The sequence below is a fragment of the Echiichthys vipera genome, assembly GCF_963691815.1.
Source record: "Echiichthys vipera genome assembly, chromosome: 11".
Classification (NCBI taxonomy): domain Eukaryota; kingdom Metazoa; phylum Chordata; class Actinopteri; order Perciformes; family Trachinidae; genus Echiichthys; species Echiichthys vipera.
The window spans coordinates 22,115,110-22,137,050 of NC_139836.1; the positions used below are offsets into that span (position 1 = coordinate 22,115,110).

The following is a 21,941-nucleotide window of genomic DNA, read 5'->3' on the forward strand; positions in this document are numbered from 1 at the left end:
TGCCACAATGGCATGCTGTGTGGCAGCCAAGTATTGATTCAATAGCAGGAGTGCCACAGGCAGGGTGCCTAGTAAACACTCCCCTAATTGACCTGCTCTCTCTCACACACACACACACACACACAGACACACACAGACACACACAGACACACACACACACACACACACACACACACACACACACACACACACACACACACACACACACGCCACAAGCACAAGGAGTTGCATTGATTACATTGGAAAAATAATTTAATATAAAAAAGCAACCAAAGATATTTCCAGTATTGTATAATGGTAATAACAAATTAAAGAAATGAGGCCTGATTAATTGTGTCGTCAGCAGTGCTGAAAAAGTATTTTCGAAATTATGTTTTATTGTTGTACCCATAAGGTACAGAAGAAAAAATTACATTAGCAACCATCAAAGCAGGGCTAGCTGAGCTCGATTGGGAGCATCTCCATGGTGGGAAGATTACACCTGTGACCTGTAGCGCCTGGTGTATGATAACACACTAAAACACAGCCAGATTGAGTTTAAACTTTTCTCCCGATTCTGTTTTTGCTTTTAGATATCGTTTTTGTTTGCCGCCATCCTCCCCTTTCTCTCCCTTTAATCTACATTACAATGTCATCATCCAGAGTGGAGTCTATTTCCTGCACTATTTTGCAGCACATTTTACTGTTCAGAGCATGCAATTGCTCTCAAAGGTTATCTGTGAGTTTTTTGTTGCTATTTATGACAGGTAACAAGAAAACGGAGCACAGAGTAAACAAATGATAGAGAGAGAGAGAGAGGGGGATGTTTCTTTCTTTGTTATTCATTCTCTCAGATGGTATCAAAGCTCTTGATATCACACTGACAGGTTTAGCACCTTCAGCAAGCCCGGGTTCACGGTGTTCTTCAAACAATGCTTCGCTTTCACCTCTCCTGTTTTTCGCACAGTATATAAAATGTTTTTTTCTGAGTGTCTCTAGCAATTCGTTTTCTAACCCTTGCCATTTTTGCACCCCTCCCCCCACTCTCACACACGACAAGTCTTTATTTCACTTTTCAGTACTTTTCCTCCAACACACACACACATGCGCACACACAAATTCATAATCTACTGTCATCTTTATTGTTTTTTCCCTCTTGCTCTTTGAAATGCCCTTTCCTGTTGATTTTCTGCTCCTCTGACATTTAAAGTGCCGCTATTTCAGAGCAGTGAAGTAGCTCTTGCCCTCTGATAGCATTTTTGAGTGCCAAGCTGAAAGGATCAGCCAAGAATAATTTTGATGTCAAAGGCCAAAGGCTATAATCTTTTTATAGCTTTAATGCTGATATCTAGTTGCCTTATCACTTGCCCACAGAGTTATGTGCTCCCCGGTGCGAGGAGGTCTAGAGTTGAGTCCCTGGCTGAGTCTTTCCAGCAACTTCAACCTGGTCTTAGGAGAAATCGCACTGTGCTTTGAGCACAGATTAACAGTATACCAAAAGAATAAGCTTGTGTCTTGTGACCTTTGGACATGGGTTTTTGGGGGCATTTACTTTTCGGTGTACTGATCATTTTTCATGCGTCTTAAAGCAGTCCATCTCACCCCAAGAGATCCATTCATTCCCATCATTTTTTCTCAGTAACCAAAATATTTTTGTCCACTGCTCTGTAGGATGCTTCAATCGATTTCACAGTTTGTGATGAACTCTTCTCCTTACTTCTTCTCAGGCTAAAAAAGGCGATTGGCAACAAACCCTAACAAAGTGCCTTGGGCACCAGTTCCCCCACCTCCCTTATTTCAGCTGCTTAGAGTACAATCCATTTTGAGTTCAAAAGCAGGGGAAAGAAAGTCACACAATATGGCTTGTCAAAAAAAAAGACGTGGGTAAATAGTGATTATCTGTGTGGCACTAGAAACTACTTAAAGAGTAAATGAACCCTTGAAACCAATATATATTGGAATTTTTTACTCTACATATGTATACTTATACATATAAGTAACAACTCTACAGGTTGAAACTAGAGATGCACCGAAACAGTTTTTTCCGATCCAATCAGCTGAGCGTATTGGCCGATACTCGATACCGATCCGATAGTACTGTTGAATAACTATTCCTATTGTAACTGAATATAGCTATTGACTGACCTGTTGGCAGATGACATATATTTTGAGGCTGTCCCTAGCAAACCAAACAACTGACGATTTTCCATTGGGTATTTGAGATATTGTGCTTGTCATTGTCAATTTAGACAATGTAATTGTGTATCATACAATCTCAATATGATTTTTTCATTATATAGATTCCATTGAAAGACTATAAATGATCATGCTGAATTACGGCCCTATATTTGAGTCATTTCCAACAAAGCACAATAGAAAAACTGCGTGGCTTTGTTTTTGTATGTATATCTGTTTGGGTTTTTGTTGTTTGAGAGCCCCTGTTTGTCTGCATGTGTGGGTGGGTGTTGCCATATGTATCTCTTGTACATAAGTGCGGGGTACTCTCAGTGTTACTGAACAAGGATTTCAGCGGTCTGAGGACCCGGGTGCAGACCTTGATAATAACCCAGATAAACAAACACAGATGAGCAGCAGCGGTGAAACAAAAGCAACACAATAGGCAATGTTTCATCAGTGGCAGACGGAGAAGATAATTACAGCTGCTCTCCTACTCTCTCTCTGCCTTTTAAACATCCTCTTCTTCACCTCGTCTGCTCCTCTCACACCACCCTTCATGTATTTTTATCCCCACTGCTCTCAGATTATTTGTCTTGCTTCATTGATTTCTTTTCTTTCCCTATATTTTTTGTCTGTCATTCTTTGACGTTACCTCTCTACTTCTTAACTCAATTGTAATTAGATTAATTTGCTCTCTCACATACACATAGTGACAGTGAGAGACAGAGAGAAGAGATAGGGGTAAGGGAGAAGTAGGGGGATTGGACAAGGTTAGTGATCAGTGTTAAGCTGTAGGTTGAAAGAACAAGTTTTCCCCTCTCCGATCCTGACATTACTTACTCCACCCCCATTCCCTCTGTCTGCTCCCTTGCATCACAGACACACCATCACACATGCACATGCATTAATACACAATGTACAGCATAGTCATCTTGGACAGGTGAGGATTTAACTGCCAAAGTCTGTGGAGTAAAACATTATGGCCAAACCTGAGGTATTAGCTGTAGCCAACCATGAGAAGCTCTGAGTAGTGGATTAGGGGATTAGCATCATGACACGTTTCCACTAAATACTGTTGTTATTTGATAAAAAAGGTTCGAGGATCACAAAGAACAACTTTTACTTTTAAATTCTTGTCCTACTTGGCCAAGTTTTGCCCTCTGCCTTGGACTCTGCACAGTAGCTAGAGGGGCCTCTACTGAACGTACTACCACTACTGATGGCCACCTGCTCTATTTTATTTGTCATTATTTATTGGTCTGTCCCTGCATTTCTTTTTTTCTTTTTATGTTCTCTAAATGTCATTCAAGCTTTCTTGCCAAAACCCAATGTTCTTAAGCTCTTAAGCACCTACCTTCTTTTCAAACATGCAAGCCTAAAACTGTCATATCAAAGACAAATGTTTCCTGTTCTTGAACCCTTTCCAGTACACACACGATCCTGATGTCTCCTCTGTTACTGCTCTGTCCTGAATGCATTTTTGTTGTTAAAATAAACTCAACTTTTATCTTTTATCTGTATGCTGCTTGTTAAGAGATTAAATACATATATCACTTTTAATCTCAAAGAATTTTGTGCTGCTGAAGTCCACATGCAGTGCAATCCTTGTCACTGCTAACCCTACTGTTGTTGAGAGTGCTGCAGACAGACACATGTCTCCTCCACAACCGTGTGAGTTTTACCAGGAGAGTGTAATGTGTGGGTGGTTTAGGGTATTCCCCAGTGCCAGGACCATAGTTCACCCCTACTGTGCAGGCAAGACCAACCAGAAGAAGTTGAGAGTGCGGTGAACAGGAAAATAACCCTTGCTTGTTTTCCACTTGGGAACAGTTGTGTTTATTGGAAAGAGCCGGAAGTACTACTACCAGGCATCAAACCCACAGTCTCTTTACTGGTGGGTGAGAAATAAAAGAAGTTTTGATGAAATATGGCCAACTTTTACATTTTCACAAGTTCTGTCTCCCTGCCCTTGTAAAGCTCTGTCAGCCCTTCATTGGAGAGTCTTCACAGCAAGGGAAAACTGAAAGAAATTGACAGGCTAAGCTGCTGCTGAGGTCTAATAAAGCTGCCAGACACTGTCAGAATCGTTTGAGAGCCCCCGACATATCCTCTTGTTCTCACCGCCTAAGGTTTGCCTCTCTGCAAATGAAGCCTCGACGGGAGGCTTCTGCCAAGGCCTCCCGCTGAAGCAGTTGTTGGTGTTCAAGGAAGGACATGGACAAGAACAGATCAGGGGAACTCATTCCTCCCCCTTCTAGACGCACTAGGGGGGCTCTGAAATAGCTTGGGCTGGACCTGCTGGGAAGTTGCTCCCTTTCCCTTCTCATCTTTTTGCTCTCTGTCTGTTCCTTCTACCCTCTGAAATATTCAATGCTTCTCTTTACTATATTAGATTCCTATTTGAGCGTCAGCCCTCTCCATAACTGAGGAAAGAAGTAGCATTTGATAAGGTTTAGTCTGTCCGCTTAACGTGATGGCAGTGCTGCTCCATCACTCTGCCTGCTGGTGATGGCTAGGGATCTTAGCTTGTAAATAGCTTTGGTTTGGGATGGTGTTCTTTCAGGGACATGTTTGTGCACAGAGGTACAGATGCTGGTCTAAAACAGAATGCATAATGTGACAAATGGAGAAAGTATAGAGAGCAAATTTCTCTCTTTCTCTCTTTCCCTCCTCCCTCAGATCGTTGAAGTTCAAAGTCTCTGCCTGTTGAAAGGATGTTTTTATTGCTGCCATTGCTCATGGGGGATTTGTTGGGTCTCTATACATCATAGAGTGTGGTCTAGACCTCACCTAAAAGTGTCCTGCGATAACTTCTGTTATGATTTGACGCTATAAATAATTGAATTGAATCGAAATGTATAAAGAAAGCGGTCTGAAATGTACCATTTATGGTAAACAGTCACAGTTCCAGCTGTCACAGTTCGATGCCTATGGATTTGTCACCTTCAAATTAACTAATTACATTGTAAGTGTAAATATACCATCCCAGCAAATTGTCTTTGTGTGTAACACAAGGCCAATATACAAAAGACATGCTAAAAAATATCCTTAGCATATTCAGTATACATATATTATATTCAACTAATGATGGCATCACTGCTTTATAAAATCTCCCACCCTTCATCTTTCAGATTGTATTACATGTCCTTTCAGCTTTCAAAGTGATGGGTGGAAAAGCTGTCCTTTCCAGTTTCACCTTGTTTTTTGCACTGCCTGTGATGTATTTTAGGCTTGGCACTAGGGATGGTTGATAATGGATTTTTCTTTATTTATGTAAAAACAATTATACAGTCAGAGGAAAAATAGTGGCCTGGAGAGAAACAACAGAAATATAATCAGCCGTCTCCAGGTAGCGGATGTTTAATAGGAGAATGAGTGCCATAATATCATCTCATGTGAGAAAATAATCTTGTGGGTTTTAGACACTTTAAAATGGAAAACAAATACACGTTATAGTGGCAAGGGGTGTAGAAAGCAGTGTTTTGCTTCATGTCAGTGTTTGGATTTTTAACAGTTTCCAATTAACAGTCGCTTATTAATGTGATGTGGTGTAGAACTAAGTGCACATAGTACGCGTAGCAGAGTAAGATATGAAAATATGCTGCCTCTCACATGCTGCTTTTCCCCCCGCTGTCTCTCTCTACGGTTGCTGGCCTCTTTTTAGGGAGCCGAATGAGAGTCTAGGCTCAGCAGGCAGCTGCTCAGCTCAGCTCGATTTGGAGGCAAATTTCAAAAGTTGATTTAGAATTAAAATGTCAACATTATGAATGAAGCTTCAAACTGTTCAGGTACAGTCCTACTCAATTGTGGGATCATGGATACAGAATTGTGTGCATGGCCTCTACATTGAGTATTTCCATTTGAGGGTATAGTGCTGCCATAAAAAAAGGATCCTGAGTTGAATATTTCAAAGAGTGTAAACCTCATATACTGTAGACTGTATGTATGTAGTCCGAATAAGCCAATGCAGAATAGTTAGGACACTGTACGACAGTGTGTGATAAGTGTATTTTTCCAACAATGAAGCTACTAAGGGGGAATAAAATATCTGTGTGTATGTCTGCCTGTGTGTGTTTCAGTGTGCTGTGTAAATTGGGCGGCCCATACTCATTAACAGTGTGTTTACGATTATGTGTGTTTTCTATATTAACATGCTTGTGTGTGTGTGTGTGTGTGTGTGTGTGTGTGTGTGTGTGTGTGTGTGTGTGTGTGTGTGTGTGTGTGTGTGTGTGTGTGTGTGTGTGTGTGTGTGTGTGTGTGTGTGTGTGTGTGTGTGTGTGTGTGTGTGTGTGTGTGTGTGTGTGTGTGTGTGTGTGTGTGTGTGTGTGTGTGTGTGTGTGCGGTACGTCATGCCTGTTGTCCTTTGTGTTTCTCTCTGCGTAGGGTGTGCTGCCCACCCCCTTGCTGTCTCCGTGGCAGGCACAGCACCAGGGCTTGACCCGTACCAGCATGCCCCAGCGCAGACAGAGTGAGTCACTAACATCCTTTGCAGCCTCTTCATCTTTTCATGAATCAACATACCCATAGGTCTGCACATACTGGAGCATGTTTGATTTATCTCCAATTAAAACCCTCTAAACCACTGAAATATCTTTGTTTAGGTTAGAGGAGCTTTTTTTCGTGGGGCAATTACGGGAGGATTTGTGCTATATGTCTACTTTTAGATTAATTTGGAACATGATGAGTAGCATGCAAAGCAGTTTTTCTTGTTTGTTTTACTAAACGCAGTGTGACTTCTTATCCTTTAACAATTAATTTGGTGTCCTCTTCCCTCTGTTGCCTATTTATAGCTTCACCTCCCCCTCAATTAGCTGCGTTCAGTCAGAAACTAGCTGACTTTTGCGACTTTTTAAACCTTCTAAACTTCACTTTACTCCCTTCAACTGTTGTTGTAGACATTCATTAAAAACATAATATATCTACTACAATTTGCAGTAGGATTTGTGTCAATATATTATGAAAATGAATTATATAATAGTTTCACTAACAGCAGATGTATCTTCTGCTCTTGGTTAAATTATAAATATGCCAATAACATGATTTTTGCTTTAGATATAAAAACTAAAGCTTCAACATTTTTCTGCCGATTAAAACAGTTTGACTTTGAAAAGGACAGGACTGCTGCAACAATAACAGCAATGTCACAACAGAAGTGAAAGCTTTTGTATTATGTTGTGCCTATGAGGTAGTAAGTAGGGGAGGCAGAGAATGACAATGGGCAAATAGACTTCAGAAAATACACACTTTGAGAGTGAAGACCAAAAAAACGAAGAAAGAAACAAAGAGAAGAACTCACGCTGTGTTCTCTTGAGCTATCCCTGTGTGGCTCAGCTTTGTATCGAGAGGGAATGTGAGAAAAATGTGGCACGGGTGTATTTTCTCTTAGCGCATCTCATGTTATTTCGATCTCAAGTGCACTTGTGTTTCAACAAATATGTGAGTACAGCCCAGTGTTCAGTCAAAGTGAAAAATTTCTCTCCAACCAAACAAACAAAGGAGATTGTCGACCTTAAACAAAATACCGAATATCAACAGAGTGTCTGTACAGTAGGAGGAAACAGGTATTATATCATGGTGTGGGTGAATACTCGATTCTGATTGGCTGGAAGTGTTAATTTACACCTAGGAAAGGCGTTCCGTCAAATTGCCTGATGACAGTTCTAAATTATTGCGCTGGCTCAAGCGCTAGATGGTAACCGTGGCAACGGAGACTCGACGTCATTTGTGGGTGTGTCGCGGGTTTACACCAACCACAGCCGCCGGAGCACCGCTGTCGGTCGTCTCCCTGACGCCGGGCTGGAAACTCTCCAGATCATGTCGGTGACGGGGCATCGTTGTGAGAGCAGCCTGCAGGTTTACTAAGCTCCGTCAGTACATGACAGACGAGAATGGAGCAACATTTCGTCGTCTCCCAATGTCCCAAGCAGTGGTCGTAGCGAGCCATATACTTCAAATCTCCGTCCATCAAATGCCACGATGGTGGACATGCCTGTATCGCTATCAAATTTTACAATTGATGGAAATGTTTCATTCCATTTTAAATACTATGTTAATAGTATGTGATGATCAGAATGAGTCTGGTTGACAATATTTGCTGTAATTAAAACGATTTAGGAAACTCTGGACACACACAAGCGGTAAGCAGTGCACTGGCCTTCTGAAATGATACTTTATATCACGGACAGTAAGGTTAAGCCATCATCTCACTTCCCATCACTGATCAACTGCTGCGGGCGGGTCGCTATGGCCACGTTGCTTGGCAACGCCTGCATACGGGAGATATTAAATAGTCCGCTCGAGTTGTAAAAATAAAATAAAAACGTACGATTTTAACTCTAAGGCACATTAAAGTATTAGTATTTGTTAAATATTTATATCTTTTGTAGGTGCCCATGGTATAAGCGGGATAATGCCCTTCGGACTTCGCGGAAGCAACTCAGCCTCCGCCTCGCGTCGGACGGTTCACGCCTCCGCGTCGTCCGATTCATTTCTGTTAATGAACACCTCGTCGGGCATTATCCCTTACATGACACCATAGCTGGTATGCAGTTATATTTAGATATGAGATGATAAACAACGGAATTGACTGCTAATGCTCTGACCTCCCACTGGGAGCTCTGGCTGTGAACAAACCTGCAAACAGTTTGTTACAGTAATGAAGGTCTTTAGAATCGAAAATATAATTGTTATTCTTTGCGTTACATTGGTTTGTTTATTGAGCTAATGTGTGACATTTTCTTGTGGCTGGCTGTTAATTCAGTATTTCTTAACTCCAACAAGTATCTGTCTTACATGACACCCCCCCCCCCCCCCCACTCCTGCATTTCTCTCTACCCACTCGTCTTTTAACCCTGTTTTCTCCTCATCTCACCTCTGTTCTCACTGAAAAAATACCATTGACTATCCCATGTTTTCTCTCTTCTACCTTTGCCTCTTCATACATAATGCCTATGACAAGGAGTGGAGCACCTTGTGCAGTACTTCACTGACACAGCGTGGTACAGTAACGTTTCTTTAACATGCAGTCTGCCCTCACCTTCTGCACGTTGGGCTGTGGTTTGAGTCCTGAGGCACGACTAAAGCATGCCCCTCTACTTCTGCATGCTTTGCGTTTGATTTTCAGTTGTTTTTGGAGTTTTGCTTTTGTTCATCTGTACTTTGGTCTACTCTTCCTCATGAAAGTGACAGTGTGATACTTTTTAGTTGTGGTCTGTGGTCATTTCATTTACTGTTTTCATTTTGGTGGCTTAATTTGTTCCATCCTATCAAATTAAGTATATGAGAACTGTTATGCATGCATGGGTAAATCTCTCTGTGGATTTTCTTTTTCTATATTTTATTCATTGAACAGGTGCTTTATTATTCTAGGTGTTTACCTTGAAAGATTTGGATGAAGTTTATTGAAAGGAATAACATTTAAGAATCCCCCTGTGTTATGGGACGTGAGTGTATATTACTGCTGTTCTGAGCAATCGCCTTCATTCCTACCCCCCTATCACAGCAGTTAAGCACAGCGAGTAAAATTCAAATCACACATCCTCTGCTCTCACACTATTTCCAACCACAATTAACCACAAGTCAAATCACCATACTCACAACCACCTATATTAAATGATACTAAAAAGTCTAGCTATGAAATGAGGTGCCACCATATTGCTACTCAGATCTGCTAATGTGCTACAAATACATTGTCTTTCGACGGACATAATGGGGATCAATTACATCTTTATTTAAATTCTTGCATGTTTCTTTTCTAATCACACAGCCATTTTTCACAGGGAGAGAGGCTGGAGATGAGATTGATAATGGTGGGCCCTTCCAGGTGCTTCAAATATGCATCTTTCTTGGTTTGAAAGAACATCTATATTCAAGTGATGGCTATCATTAGTGAGCTATGGCCTTCTTGGCAGTGCAGTGAAGAGATGTTGGTTATTAGTATCTCTAGCAGACAGCTGTAGATGCCAATAATTATCGACTGTGACCCTATAGCTACTGCATATTCACCATCAGAGGCTCCTTCCAGCTGTGCCGACTCTAAATATATAAAGGTATCTTCGCAGTAGTCCTATGAGAATTTGAATTTCAGTTGGTATTGATTTTCTTGTCCAAACTGACAAATAGTACACAACCTGCATCTATAAAAATAAACTCTGATTTATTGTGTCCATTTACTTTGGTGACACCTGTAATTTGTGGATTACAACAAAGTCTTTATTTTGTTTTCGACTATGAGTCAGTAGGAAGTGCTCACTCTCTGATTTGAGTGACAGACTAATTCGAGCTATTGTGGAAATGCCACAGAAACATTCTTCAGTCAGAAGTTTTTAGATTACTGACCTTGGAAAACAAAACAAAAAACGGTTCTACTTTGCTTGAAATAAATGCAACAACAAACTCACACTAAGAATTGGACAAGGGTTTTGCAACAGGCTAGAGGACGCATTGTGGCAGGGGACCAGGAGATGGAGCTGTGGCCTCGAACATCCACTCCCAGCCACAATATAAATGACTATGACTATGGAGAAACAGGCAGAACAGCTTGACCTGCACAACTATATATTCACATCCTCTGAGATCCTTTTACTTTCAACTTACAGAGGGTAAGTTTCTGCTAAGACTGGGTTTATTCTTTACAGTAGCTGGATGGCCCCAGGTGGATTTAGATTGTTCAGTTTTGGTCAAAGGACATTGATGGAAAAAGGCCAGTCTTCTGATTTCTGATGGTAAAACAGTGATATAGTCAGTAGGCCTTACAGAATCTGTCTCAAACTAACTAGGCTAACATTAGAAATGTTATGATTCTGAAAGCGTTCTCGTATTGTATGAAATATTCATATATAGTTCAATATTGACTTTTTTTCTGATGTTAGCAACTCCGCCCTTGCTGGTGGTCTAATGTGGACTAATAAACACTGCTGGCCTTGCATTCTTCTGGAAGTATGGCGCAGAATAGTTTTTACTTTATGGTGGCATATAGAGGTACCTCTTATAAAAGCAAAATGATCTACTTTACTTTTAAAAGTAGAGCTGTGATGCAAAAAGTATTTAGAATCTGTGAATTATTCGATCTAAAACAAATAAAGCATCCAGTGAGTGGACAAATATATAAAGAACGACTCAATAGCAACCCAATCCAGGAGTATTGAATCAAATGCTAACTCTGTTAAGCTGTAATGAGTTTTTTGTTGTGTCTGTCAGAGAGGTGTTAATTGAACTCTTTTGAAGTGGTACTTTGCTGTTTCGTCGTGCTGGATAATTAGCAGCTCTCTAACACATATTGATCATAATAAGCTTCACTGAGACAGAAATTGCCGCAGGACTGTTATGAAATTGCATTACATTGTACAGGTGTTCATGAATTTGTGTTCTGTCCCCTGGTGGAGGACAACCCCACAGTTGGTCTAAATTTCATGTTGTTAACAACTCAGCACGTTCTCATACAGGCAGCGGGCATCGTAGCTCTCAGTGTGAATGTTTAGAAGCACCTCTGCAGCAGCGAACTTGAAATGAGTCAAAGACTTCACTAGATCCCACGCACTCTGCTTGTTTTAAGTGCTGAATCAGGACCTCCTCTGTGGCTTTGCCTCTCCCATTCTAGGAATAGTTCAGTTACTGCCATAGTTAAAAAGTAAATAAACAAGGCAAAGAAAGCATATTTTTCAGTTTGCTTTTTGATTTAGAATTTCCTTTACAGAATATTCAAAAGCCTGGATTCCGCAGGGATCAGAGACACAAAAAAGCGGACATTTTTCAAATCTAGCCATTTCTAGAACGTGTAAAAACAACTCAGAGTTATGCCTCATTATTAAGCCGACTGTTTTATAACTATCTAAAGAAATATCTAATTTATATATCTTTCCTCTTTTCTGCAGCCTCAAATACTACAGCCTTTCAACCTTTGCCTCAACGAGCACCTCCACCAGGAAAGACAAGTAAAATCTCCCCGCACCGAGGGCCGCAGTGACCTCACAAGGAGAAAATCAAAAGAAGGAAGGCGTACAGGCGCTGACCGTCTTCTTGAGGACCTTTCGGCAGATGTGTCTGGGATTGCAAACCCTGACGAGCTGAGTCATCTTCTCAGCACCCACCTCCGCTGCCCAGGCTTTGGAGCTCCACAGGAAGTAACTGCCAGAGACTGTCCAGCATCAGCAGCTCTGTCTGCAGCACAGCTAGAATGGAAAGCCCCTGCTGTGATACCGCAGAGTTCTGTCACTCCTAAATCTGCTGGTTCCACTAGCCCTCGCATGCTGCAGCCTCCTCGCCTACACAAGCGTGTGTCTCTCCCTTCACTCAAGCCAGGGGGCACTGGTGGCTTTGCCTCTATGAAGGCGAGGTGCTCCTTTGGGCCTCTGGCTAACCAGACCAAGCAGCTGCCCCCTCCATCTAGAGGCCTTCCCTGCTTTAACTCTGGACCCCAGGTTCAGGCTCTAAGTATTTGTCGTGCTTCATTGCTTCCTCCTCGCAGAGCATCAGAGCCTTTCAGGGATCCACAGTGCTCCAACTCCAGCCTGGAGGAGCCCGATCAGGGGACGCTCAAAGACCCAGGGTCAGCCAAGATCCTGGTCCCTTTGAGTCGCTCATGCCTCCCCAAGCCAAAGATTCCCTGAATGAGCTCAAACTCACCCATCAACTAGAATCACTCTGACATTGATATTAATCCCCTTTCTCTCCCCAGCCATAATAACAGTGCGATTGTTTTACTCTTTGTACATCAAAGGAACAAACACTGAGCTATTTAACCCAAATGGACCATTCAGGGACTGTCTGTGTCATTGCCATTGGTATTGTGACTGCTGTATTGTTTCCAATTCAGCAGTTAAAAGTTCAGCCCAACTGAATGTTGGAAATATAGTTTGTAGCAGGATCTTATTTTCACAGCAAAAACATTGGGGTATATGACAGTTTTTAGATTGAGGGGGATTTATAGAAGACGAAATGTCCATTTTACAAGCCTTGCACATGCACATAAATACTGCTGAGTGTTAAAAAGAGTGTTACCATTCAGAGAAGTCAGCTTGAGTTATGTTTTATAATATCTTCTGGCTGTTTTCAAATTTAAAAGTATAAGTTCACTTGTCCTCTCACAGCTTTAGCCCCTGACACCGAGGTGTATTTGGTTTTGAACATGGAGATGACATGCATGTGACCTTTTTGCAGTTTAATAGAAGGCCCAGAGGAAGAATGAGGCAAAAACAATAAGTGGGAAAGAAAGAATAAAACATTAGCAGAAGTGGAACAGGGGGCTAGACTGAAAAACAAATCTGTCAAAGGGTTCTGGAGCTGTTACTCCCAGAAGGAAAATACGTGTTTGTGTATGGGTGTGAGTGGATGTGCTGTATAGAAGTGGAGATGAGAGACATAGAGGTCAGGGGCATACATGTTTTCTAGTTCAGTTTGCTATACTTACATCCTGAGTGAACCTACAGTAAACAGCACCTATTAGCAAATGGGGTCTCAGACCTTCTGTGTGAATGCAACTCAGACCTAAATATAGGGTTATAAAAAATAATACCATGCTGGTGGTGGGGATATGATTAGGAGAAACAGTGTGAAAGTGACAAATCAGTTGTCATAATGTAGCAATAAAGTGCAGCCTAATTAAGCATTCACTTAAGTATGCTCAGATACAACATAGGCTTATGTGCAAACGCACACAGTACTCTAACACCTATGTTAGAGTACACCTACCTTGTGCATTTGTAGATAGAAAACAGTGAAGATCAAAAAGGATGTAAGATGAGAGAGGAGAAAGCTTGTTACGAAGCTAATTTAATAGCTCGTCTTGTAATCTTAACTATTAGACAAGGACAACACAAAACATCTGCCAGCAATGTCAGGAAAAGTCACTTTTTTCTAAAGCAAATACATTTCTCGCAAAAACGTAAACTACACAATATACAATTGTATACAAACATGTATGAAATTGCTTTTTAAGAGGGAAAAAAATTGCATAATTTGAAGACATTATAATTTGATTCCTTTCTTATTAACTCAGTTTAGGAAAAATGGCATTTAAGGAGAAAAAATTGGGAGTCTATTAAATAACTTGTTAATAGGGACATTTTTGCAATACACACTGACTTCCTTGAACTCCCTCAATGACCCACGCATGGAAACATCAGCTAACAGGGGCTCATTAGACATGTGAAGCTGCTGCCAGGTGTGTATGTGTGTGTTTGAGTGTCTGAGCTGTTGTAGTTTTCCCCTCGTCTCTTTCCTCTCGCTCTCTTGCACATCTCTTTGGGAACATCAAAGGTATTAGTGTGGTATTTTCAGGTAGGGAGCCTTCAGGGTTTTAGTGGTGTTTCTGTGGGACTTTTTGAGAATTGTGTTTATCCCTCCTTTGCGGAGTCCTTTTGCAGTCAAACACTCCCGAAATGTCCCCGAATGGAGAGCAGCAGTGTGTTAAAAAGGCCTTCTGACAGCAGCTATGCTCTCTTCTCTGTCACGCCGCGTGGCCGCTTGGTGTACGCCTCTGGCACTGTCCGGTCTACTGCATCCAATAATGCACCCTACATAGACAGAGTGAGACAGACAGAGAGAGACACACACAGACATATCACACGCATACACATCCGGACACGCAAGTTACATAGACGCACATGCACAGGAGCTCTTGACAAAACTCAAAGAGACATGGAACTCAGAGGGAGCACGCACACACACACATCAGTTTGCACTTCCAAGAAGCCAAACTAGTGCGCCACTGTACATACACTTTGAATTCTATAGCAGAATGCTCAAAGGTGTTGTTTTGGTAGCTCTCCGAATACACACTGATCCATCTGTCCAGTGTAGCCAAAAAAAGGTGGCCAACTCTAGATTACCCTGGAAATGGTAAGAGGCCGGAAATGTGGATCCATGTGGCTGATAAAACGTGTTTACCTGTTTGTGCCAAACCAGCAGTCAACACCGCTATGTAAAGCCAAGATAAAACCCAAAGAGAGACAGAGAGATGCATACAGAGAATGAGAAAGACACACAGGGAAAGACAAGAAGATGCTCTGTCTTCCCTTGTCTCATCTTATCTCTGTGAGGAGAGCGCAAGGAATAATAGATGTAGAGATGAAATGGTGAAGGTGCTATGACCGGGATAAACAGTTTCTGGCAGACCTTCCTGCTTGTGAATGTTTGTCTATAAAATGTCGTGAAGGTGTGTACTAGAGAGGAGAGGGACACAGAATACATAGCGAGTTTTGTTTGTCTGCACTGTGGTCTGGAGAATAACCCTATCCCCTCAGCTGTGTCACTCACTGCTTAGTAATGCCAAACAGGAAATCAATGTTGCCCTGTGTGTGTGTGTGTGTGTGTGTGTGTGTGTGTGTGTGTGTGTGTGTGTGTGTGTGTGTGTGTGTGTGTGTGTGTGTGTGTGTGTGTGTGTGTGTGTGTGTGTGTGTGTGTGTGTGTGTGTGTGTGTGTGTGTGTGTGTGTGTGTGTGTGTGTGTGTGTGTGTGTGTGTGTGTGTGTGTGTGTGTGTGTGTGTGTGTGTGTGTGTGTGTGTGTGTGTGTGTGTGTGTGTGTGTGTGTGTGTGCGTGCGTGCGTGCGTGCGTGCGCATATGTGCGCGTATGTATGTATATATGTGTCTCCAGACACCTCTGGCTGCCAGTGTTTCTCTCTTAGAAAGGGGTGTGTATGTGTATGAGAGATGTGTCTACGCACAGGCCAGAGGCAAAGCCATGCCAGGGAAAGCAGGGCAGCGACATCCTTCTCTCCCTGTGCTGTATTCCCTATCTCCAAATCAATGTCTCTGTTCAGCTAAGCAGTCAAGCCAATCAGTCTTGCTAGCTTTGCTATGACAAAACCACTGCTGGGCTCTCTGTAGCAACTCAGATCAATTCTAATGCAGGATCTAGATTCACTTTGTTTTGAGATAAGACTCAAAAATTATTAAGCTGCACTGCACAACAGGAAAAGGAGCCATGTCATTCTATATTATTACCCTGAATGGCGCAGGACTGCATTTCGGCACATTATTTATCTCTATTTATGTTTTCATGCAATACAATGAACATGTACAGCAACTTGACTTGTAACCAGGAAATCCACTGACATTTATAATATATAGTAGAGTTACTAAACTAAACACAGACAGATGCATATTTGTGGTTTCAAGCTTTCGGTTTTACTTTAAAGCTGCTGTAATTTATATTTTTTTATTAGCAATAGATCAAATGACTATTTTTATGAAAAAAGAGTCACTTGTAGTGACAAACCCACAGATAATCATCACCTACTGTAACACTGCAGTTATTGTTTTGGTTGTACAGCCCGCAGCTTTACTGTTTGAGTTCACTAACAGCAACGTAATTTATTTTCAGTAAAACAGCTCTTATAAACCTGCCCTGCGCCATATTAGCAGGTAGCAGATTCTAGCAAAATACAGCAGAAAGGAGAAGAAATATTGGACTTACATTCGTCATATAGATGGACACAAACATGACTCCAAATGAATGCTGCGTATCTGCTAAATGAGTAAATACTGTACGCTAATGTTTGCGAACATATTCGTTTACAGGTCGTTTCTGCTGCTTCCAAGTAGCCCAAAAAATGAAGTCAATGCAAGTTTAAAACAACCATTGGGAACTGTTTTTTTTAAACTAGCCACCTCTACCTGCTCCTGAAGATGGTTTAAAGTTTTGCCTTTTGTCCACTTTTATCCTTAACTTCTGATTCAGCATATTTAATACAGTACAGTCCATTGACATACTTTTACAGCAGTTACTAATTAACCACTCAAGTGTTAACGTTGTCATTTTCAACAAAGCTGAATGTCTATAACAGTTTCAAGTGTTTGCACATAAATCACATATTATAGTGTAGCTGTTCATATTTTCTTCCCGTAATATGCAAGGTCACTGTATATAAAACTACATAATCTCCACTATCAGCTACTCTCAGTTTTTGAGCGCTGTCTCCAGTAAACTGCAATAGTGTTTGAAGCAAAAGCATGAGGAAATGCCACGCTTTGTTTTTAGCAACCTTTTATGCAAATGATAAAAAAGCAAATAAAGCTTTTTGGAAAGTCTGATCCGAGGCACTTTAAATGACATTGGTTGTTGATGCTGAAATAACATTAAACTGCATTTAGAAGTCACTTGGTTTTACAATACCATATATATTTATTTTCCTTCGAAGTGTGTCTGTTTGCAAAGGTAACAGTATTTTCTAGGAAGCCGTGTGAGACAGAAATAAAGGTTGAAAAAAAACAACTGACAAGGGCGTTTCAGTTAATCTTCCGTTAGTGGCAAATGGAGCTTTGTCACCTCTTTTTTTTTATCACATTAATTTGTTTCCATCGAATTTGCTTGCCTCCTCCAGACACTTTTACCTTAAATGCTTAACTGTAGGTCAAGCAAAATGTTAAACACCAGAGCATCAAGTATCAAGATGGTGCTGCGCCATTAATGAGAGGTCACAGGTGAAATCTCTGGTCCTCTGGTGGGAGGTGCTGCTGCAGTCAATACCATTCATTGATCTGGGTTTTGGATCCTTGCCAACGCTTACACACACACAAACATAAAGCTGCTGACCTAAGGTCAAGAGAACAGAAACCTCATCTCAGTTTCTTTTGCTTGAGGTCCACTGGTGGATTTTTATGTGGAAATAAAGTATGATTATGAAACTAATGTGGCGTTGTTTGATTTTTTTTATTTCAGATAAATTGTCACGCTTTTGTTCTGCTCACATCAACAAACTTCAAAGGCAAACACAAAGCCCCAGAATATGTGTCGGAGGGTCACTTTTACGGAAATTTAACCAATGTTCAGGCCTTAAAGCAAAAGGCACGTCCGTTCTTGTCACTTAAATTAGACTAAGTAGATTAACTCATCTCTATTCATTACAAACTATGCAGCCCTTGTACACCTTGCATATAGTCCATCAGAGATGATGGGTGGATAACAGCAAGGAGTAGCGTGGCACTGTCATTAACTTGGAAAAGAGGTAGATGGAGTGCAAAAGGGTTGCTCTTGAACGGAAGCCAGGCTATTTTGTCATAAACTGTCAAATGTTTGTTACAGATTTTCACTGAGTTATGCTGAGAGTACTGCAGGTTGCTCCTCAGACAACACGGGTTAAGGGGAGTAAGTTTATGGATAATATTTAGGAAAGTGCACATTCTGTTCCATAAAATGTTGTTTTTCCACTTGAGTACTTCTATCAGCCCTTACCATCTAGTTTTTCAGTTCACCTTAAAAATCATCTTTTCCCCACACATTTATGTTCCAGCTTTTCATAGCCTCATAATATTGTGATTTAAACCTAAGACCCCTTGATTCCTCAGCAGGGACAGTCAGGTTGTGAAGAAAGCCATTAAACGACTCTTCTGTGTGACTGTTACAGCCAGACACGACCCACCCTGCAAGGAATGTCAGTAACTGTATCGGTACATATAGTATAGTTTTATACCTGTATGATGTACAATCATGTATTTCCACCTTTATGAATGTGCTTCTATTCAGTTAACTGTGAGCATAAATGTTAATGAACTCAAACTACTTGTTTTTTATGATCACGTTCAATGAAATAGATATATTGCAGAAGGATCTTTTATGTGCATAATTTATACTAATTTCCCCTAATACAGTATTTATTTCTACTAGAATTTAAAGAAGTTTTGGCCCCTCTGGTTCACTGAGTTAAATAGATTAAAAATCATTTTGAGGTTATTTATTAATCACTCAACCCGACCCACAGACAGGAAGAAAATAAATAATAAAAAACACCCCATTTTCTGACACTGATTATCTAAAGATTTACAACAAACAGAGAGGTGAAGTCACTCCCCTTCCGGTGGACCATCATGGGACCTTATTTTGTTCAAAACATGTAGGCTATGGTAGTGAATGGGGAGAGACAAATCATTGTTTTGATTCTCTTTAAATTGTGCCATGAATTACACGTATGTTTGTTAATTTAAAATATATTTTTGTAAGTCAAGAAAGCAGTTTGCCACAGTGCCCCTGTGTGTGTTTTACTGAATGGCGGGTCTTTCTCGTTCTTTCGCTTCCATTGATAAAAATAGTCGCTTGATAAAACACGTCACGTAATGCTCAACAAGCAAAGATGATGTACAGTGTGAGACGAAAGATGTAGGCTATAGTTCACTGGTTTCACGCCAAAAACTAAGTGGTACTATCACAAACCTACGAGAAACTTTCTTGACATGCTAAATTATGGATCAAATAAATGTTTGTCTTTCCATGTTCACTGCAGCCTTCACATTTTTCCAGAAATGAACTCCCATGGGGTCCACCGGAAGGGGAGTGTCTTCCCCCTCTCTATGACTTTGCCAATTACTACACTGTGCTCACAATCAGGGGGGAACTTGAGCTACTCCCCCTTTTTAAAATGGCGGCCTATTTAATCCACAAATTGTCCGCATAACTTTACTCTGCTGCCCTGCTCATTTAGCTAACTACAGTATATTGTTAACATTGCCGCAGACAGCTGCCGCTACATTTACACAGCTAAGTTTACAAAGTGCTTTGACAACATCCATACACACAAGTTACTCGTCTTTCTAGCAGTTAAATCATGTCCATCCCCATAGAGCTTACACGTTGTGACACCAACACCTCTTAATTAATATGCAGTTTATGGTTGTAACACGCAAATTCGTTGTAAATACAGCACACTACACAAATGGCCGCAGTCGAGTTCAAGGTGATGGAGTTAGTATGCTTATCCTGACAAGGGAGTGTACCTATGTTCCCCGGGTCCTATGTTCCCCGCTTTGTATGTGACCAGGGAGCATCAGACCCTTTTTTAAAAAAAAAAAAAAAGGGTCTGATGTTCACTGCTTTTCCCAAAAAAGGTCCTACGCTCACAGCTTTATTTTTGACTGCCCTTGTCACAGTTCATGTTCCCCGGTCTGTTATTGCAGAATTCCCCAGCCAATAGGCCTATGTAGACACCAACCGTACCCCCTAATCCTGCCCCTCACCCTAACCCTAAGCGTAACCTGTAGCCCTAAAAAAAAGCTGAATCAGCGAAGGCAGAGGCTTATGCGACCAGGGAACATTGGACCCTTTTGGGGAAAATGGGTCTGATGTCGGACCCAGGGAACATAGGGAATAACCCCCTGACAACTAGCCTCCGAGGGGAAGTGAGGGCCAGGGCTAGCTATCACTCAAGAGGCCAAGGCTTAATTATTCCTAAACTTTAACCTTCAATAAAATTGAAACTAAACTAGCCTGGTGCAAAAAAAACACTCCCCTCAGTGTTGCCATGGAGATATGTCCTAAACATTCAGACTAGAATGTTTTTTTGTATAAGGAAACCTGTCCCCAGTGGCCACTCGCAAAACTCAAACTGCATTTTTCGGCACTTCCACATTGGACAAACGTAGAATTCGCTGTGGTGGGGGCTTGGTGTAAACAAGCTCGCCTGCCACTATGAGCCTTGAGAAGACGTTTGTTGACAAATGATTATGTTGGAGCTGCACTCTGTTGGTCTGCCTTTAATCACATCAGCTGTGGCCACAATTGTACTGCTGTATCCACCATGTGCAATGTCTGTGTTCATGTGACTTGTACTATGTATTTTTCCCATGGTTGTTTGGCATGTTTATTTGTATGCTTTCATGTTGTTTCCTTGGAGATGAAATATGTGTGGGCTGATGTGTCTAAAGTGTCATGGGGTGAAATTTCATGGGCTGAATTTGTTGAGGCATATTTTTTTTTCAACCACTTGATTGGATTGCTGTTGTCTGGGGCGATTTCCCCAGGCCCACTGCAAACTCTGTAGGACATAATTATGTAAATTGGCTTTAGAGATGTAAATATTATTATCCTGCACACAGCTCAATTAAATGGTTATTTCCCTGTAATATTAATATGTAATATCAGCTGGGCTTTTGTTGTGCTAAAGAAAACAATATTTCTACTCAAGCCAAAGAGTTTTAACTGCACAGCTTACTTTGCTTTTCCAACTCCTGCTTACTTTAAGCTCACAGTCTATCTAGTGCGGTGCACGTTCAATTACTTATCACTAATTTAAAAATGTAATGGTATTATCTGCTGCCCTTACACGATAACCCTTATCGTGAAGTTCCTTTAATTAAAAAATAATATATCACTAATTCAATTGAAACCCCAAAGTTTGGCTAATTTCAGAAATATTTTAAATGTAACAGTAGATGCAAATTCTGCTCAGAAGTGGTTGACCCATATGTTTTTTTTTCAGTCACTGATGCTGATATTCAGATATATATCATGTATAATCAATATCATTTGTTTTTTGCATCAGATAAAAGACAACACTTTTAGAATATATTATTATTTATAATAATTACTTAAGAATGTTTACTCGTTGGCAGTAGGAGTGGGGTTTGGGGATGCCCATACAAAAGTTTTTCGAGCCCTGTAAGCTTGTTTAGCTGGTTGAAGGCTTGTGCCTGCAGACATTTTTGTTAATCTGCCTCATGAGCACAGGCATTGGCCAATGCCAATTTTGTCAGGTTCTTAATCCGCCTGATCAATAAGCTGATCGATTAATCGGTTTATTGCTATCGCTCAGGGAAGATTCATCTTTGTGAGCAAATAATCCCATATTTCAATCTGACAGGTACATCTCTCCTGCTCTTCATAATTTGTGTATGTAGCCAGATGAAGTCTCCTCAAGCCAGACAGCAATCATTTCTTTACTAGATTTTGTATTATAAATGCAACAAGGTGAAAACAAGGAACAAGGAACAACCGCTCAGAGGGGTAATGACCTACTCTATTCACACAGTTGGCAGGATACAGAGTGTGTTTAACGTCAGATCCAACTGATTGAGAC

At 41.0% G+C, this 21,941-nt stretch overlaps 1 protein-coding gene across 1 annotated transcript in view; it reads left to right on the forward strand.

The window, feature by feature from the left end:
• Window positions 1-12,764, forward strand: part of ccser2a (coiled-coil serine-rich protein 2a) — a gene marked incomplete at its 3' end in the record, with an annotated part of 50,242 nt that extends 37,478 nt beyond the window's left edge. Inside the window, exons 10-12 of the mRNA XM_083922462.1 lie at window positions 6,541-6,625; window positions 7,841-8,010; window positions 12,030-12,764. Of these exons, the coding sequence (XP_083778588.1) occupies window positions 6,541-6,625; window positions 7,841-8,010; window positions 12,030-12,764 (990 nt within the window). The remainder of the gene's footprint in view (window positions 1-6,540; window positions 6,626-7,840; window positions 8,011-12,029) is intronic.
• Between the last annotated feature and the right edge of the window lie 9,177 nt (window positions 12,765-21,941).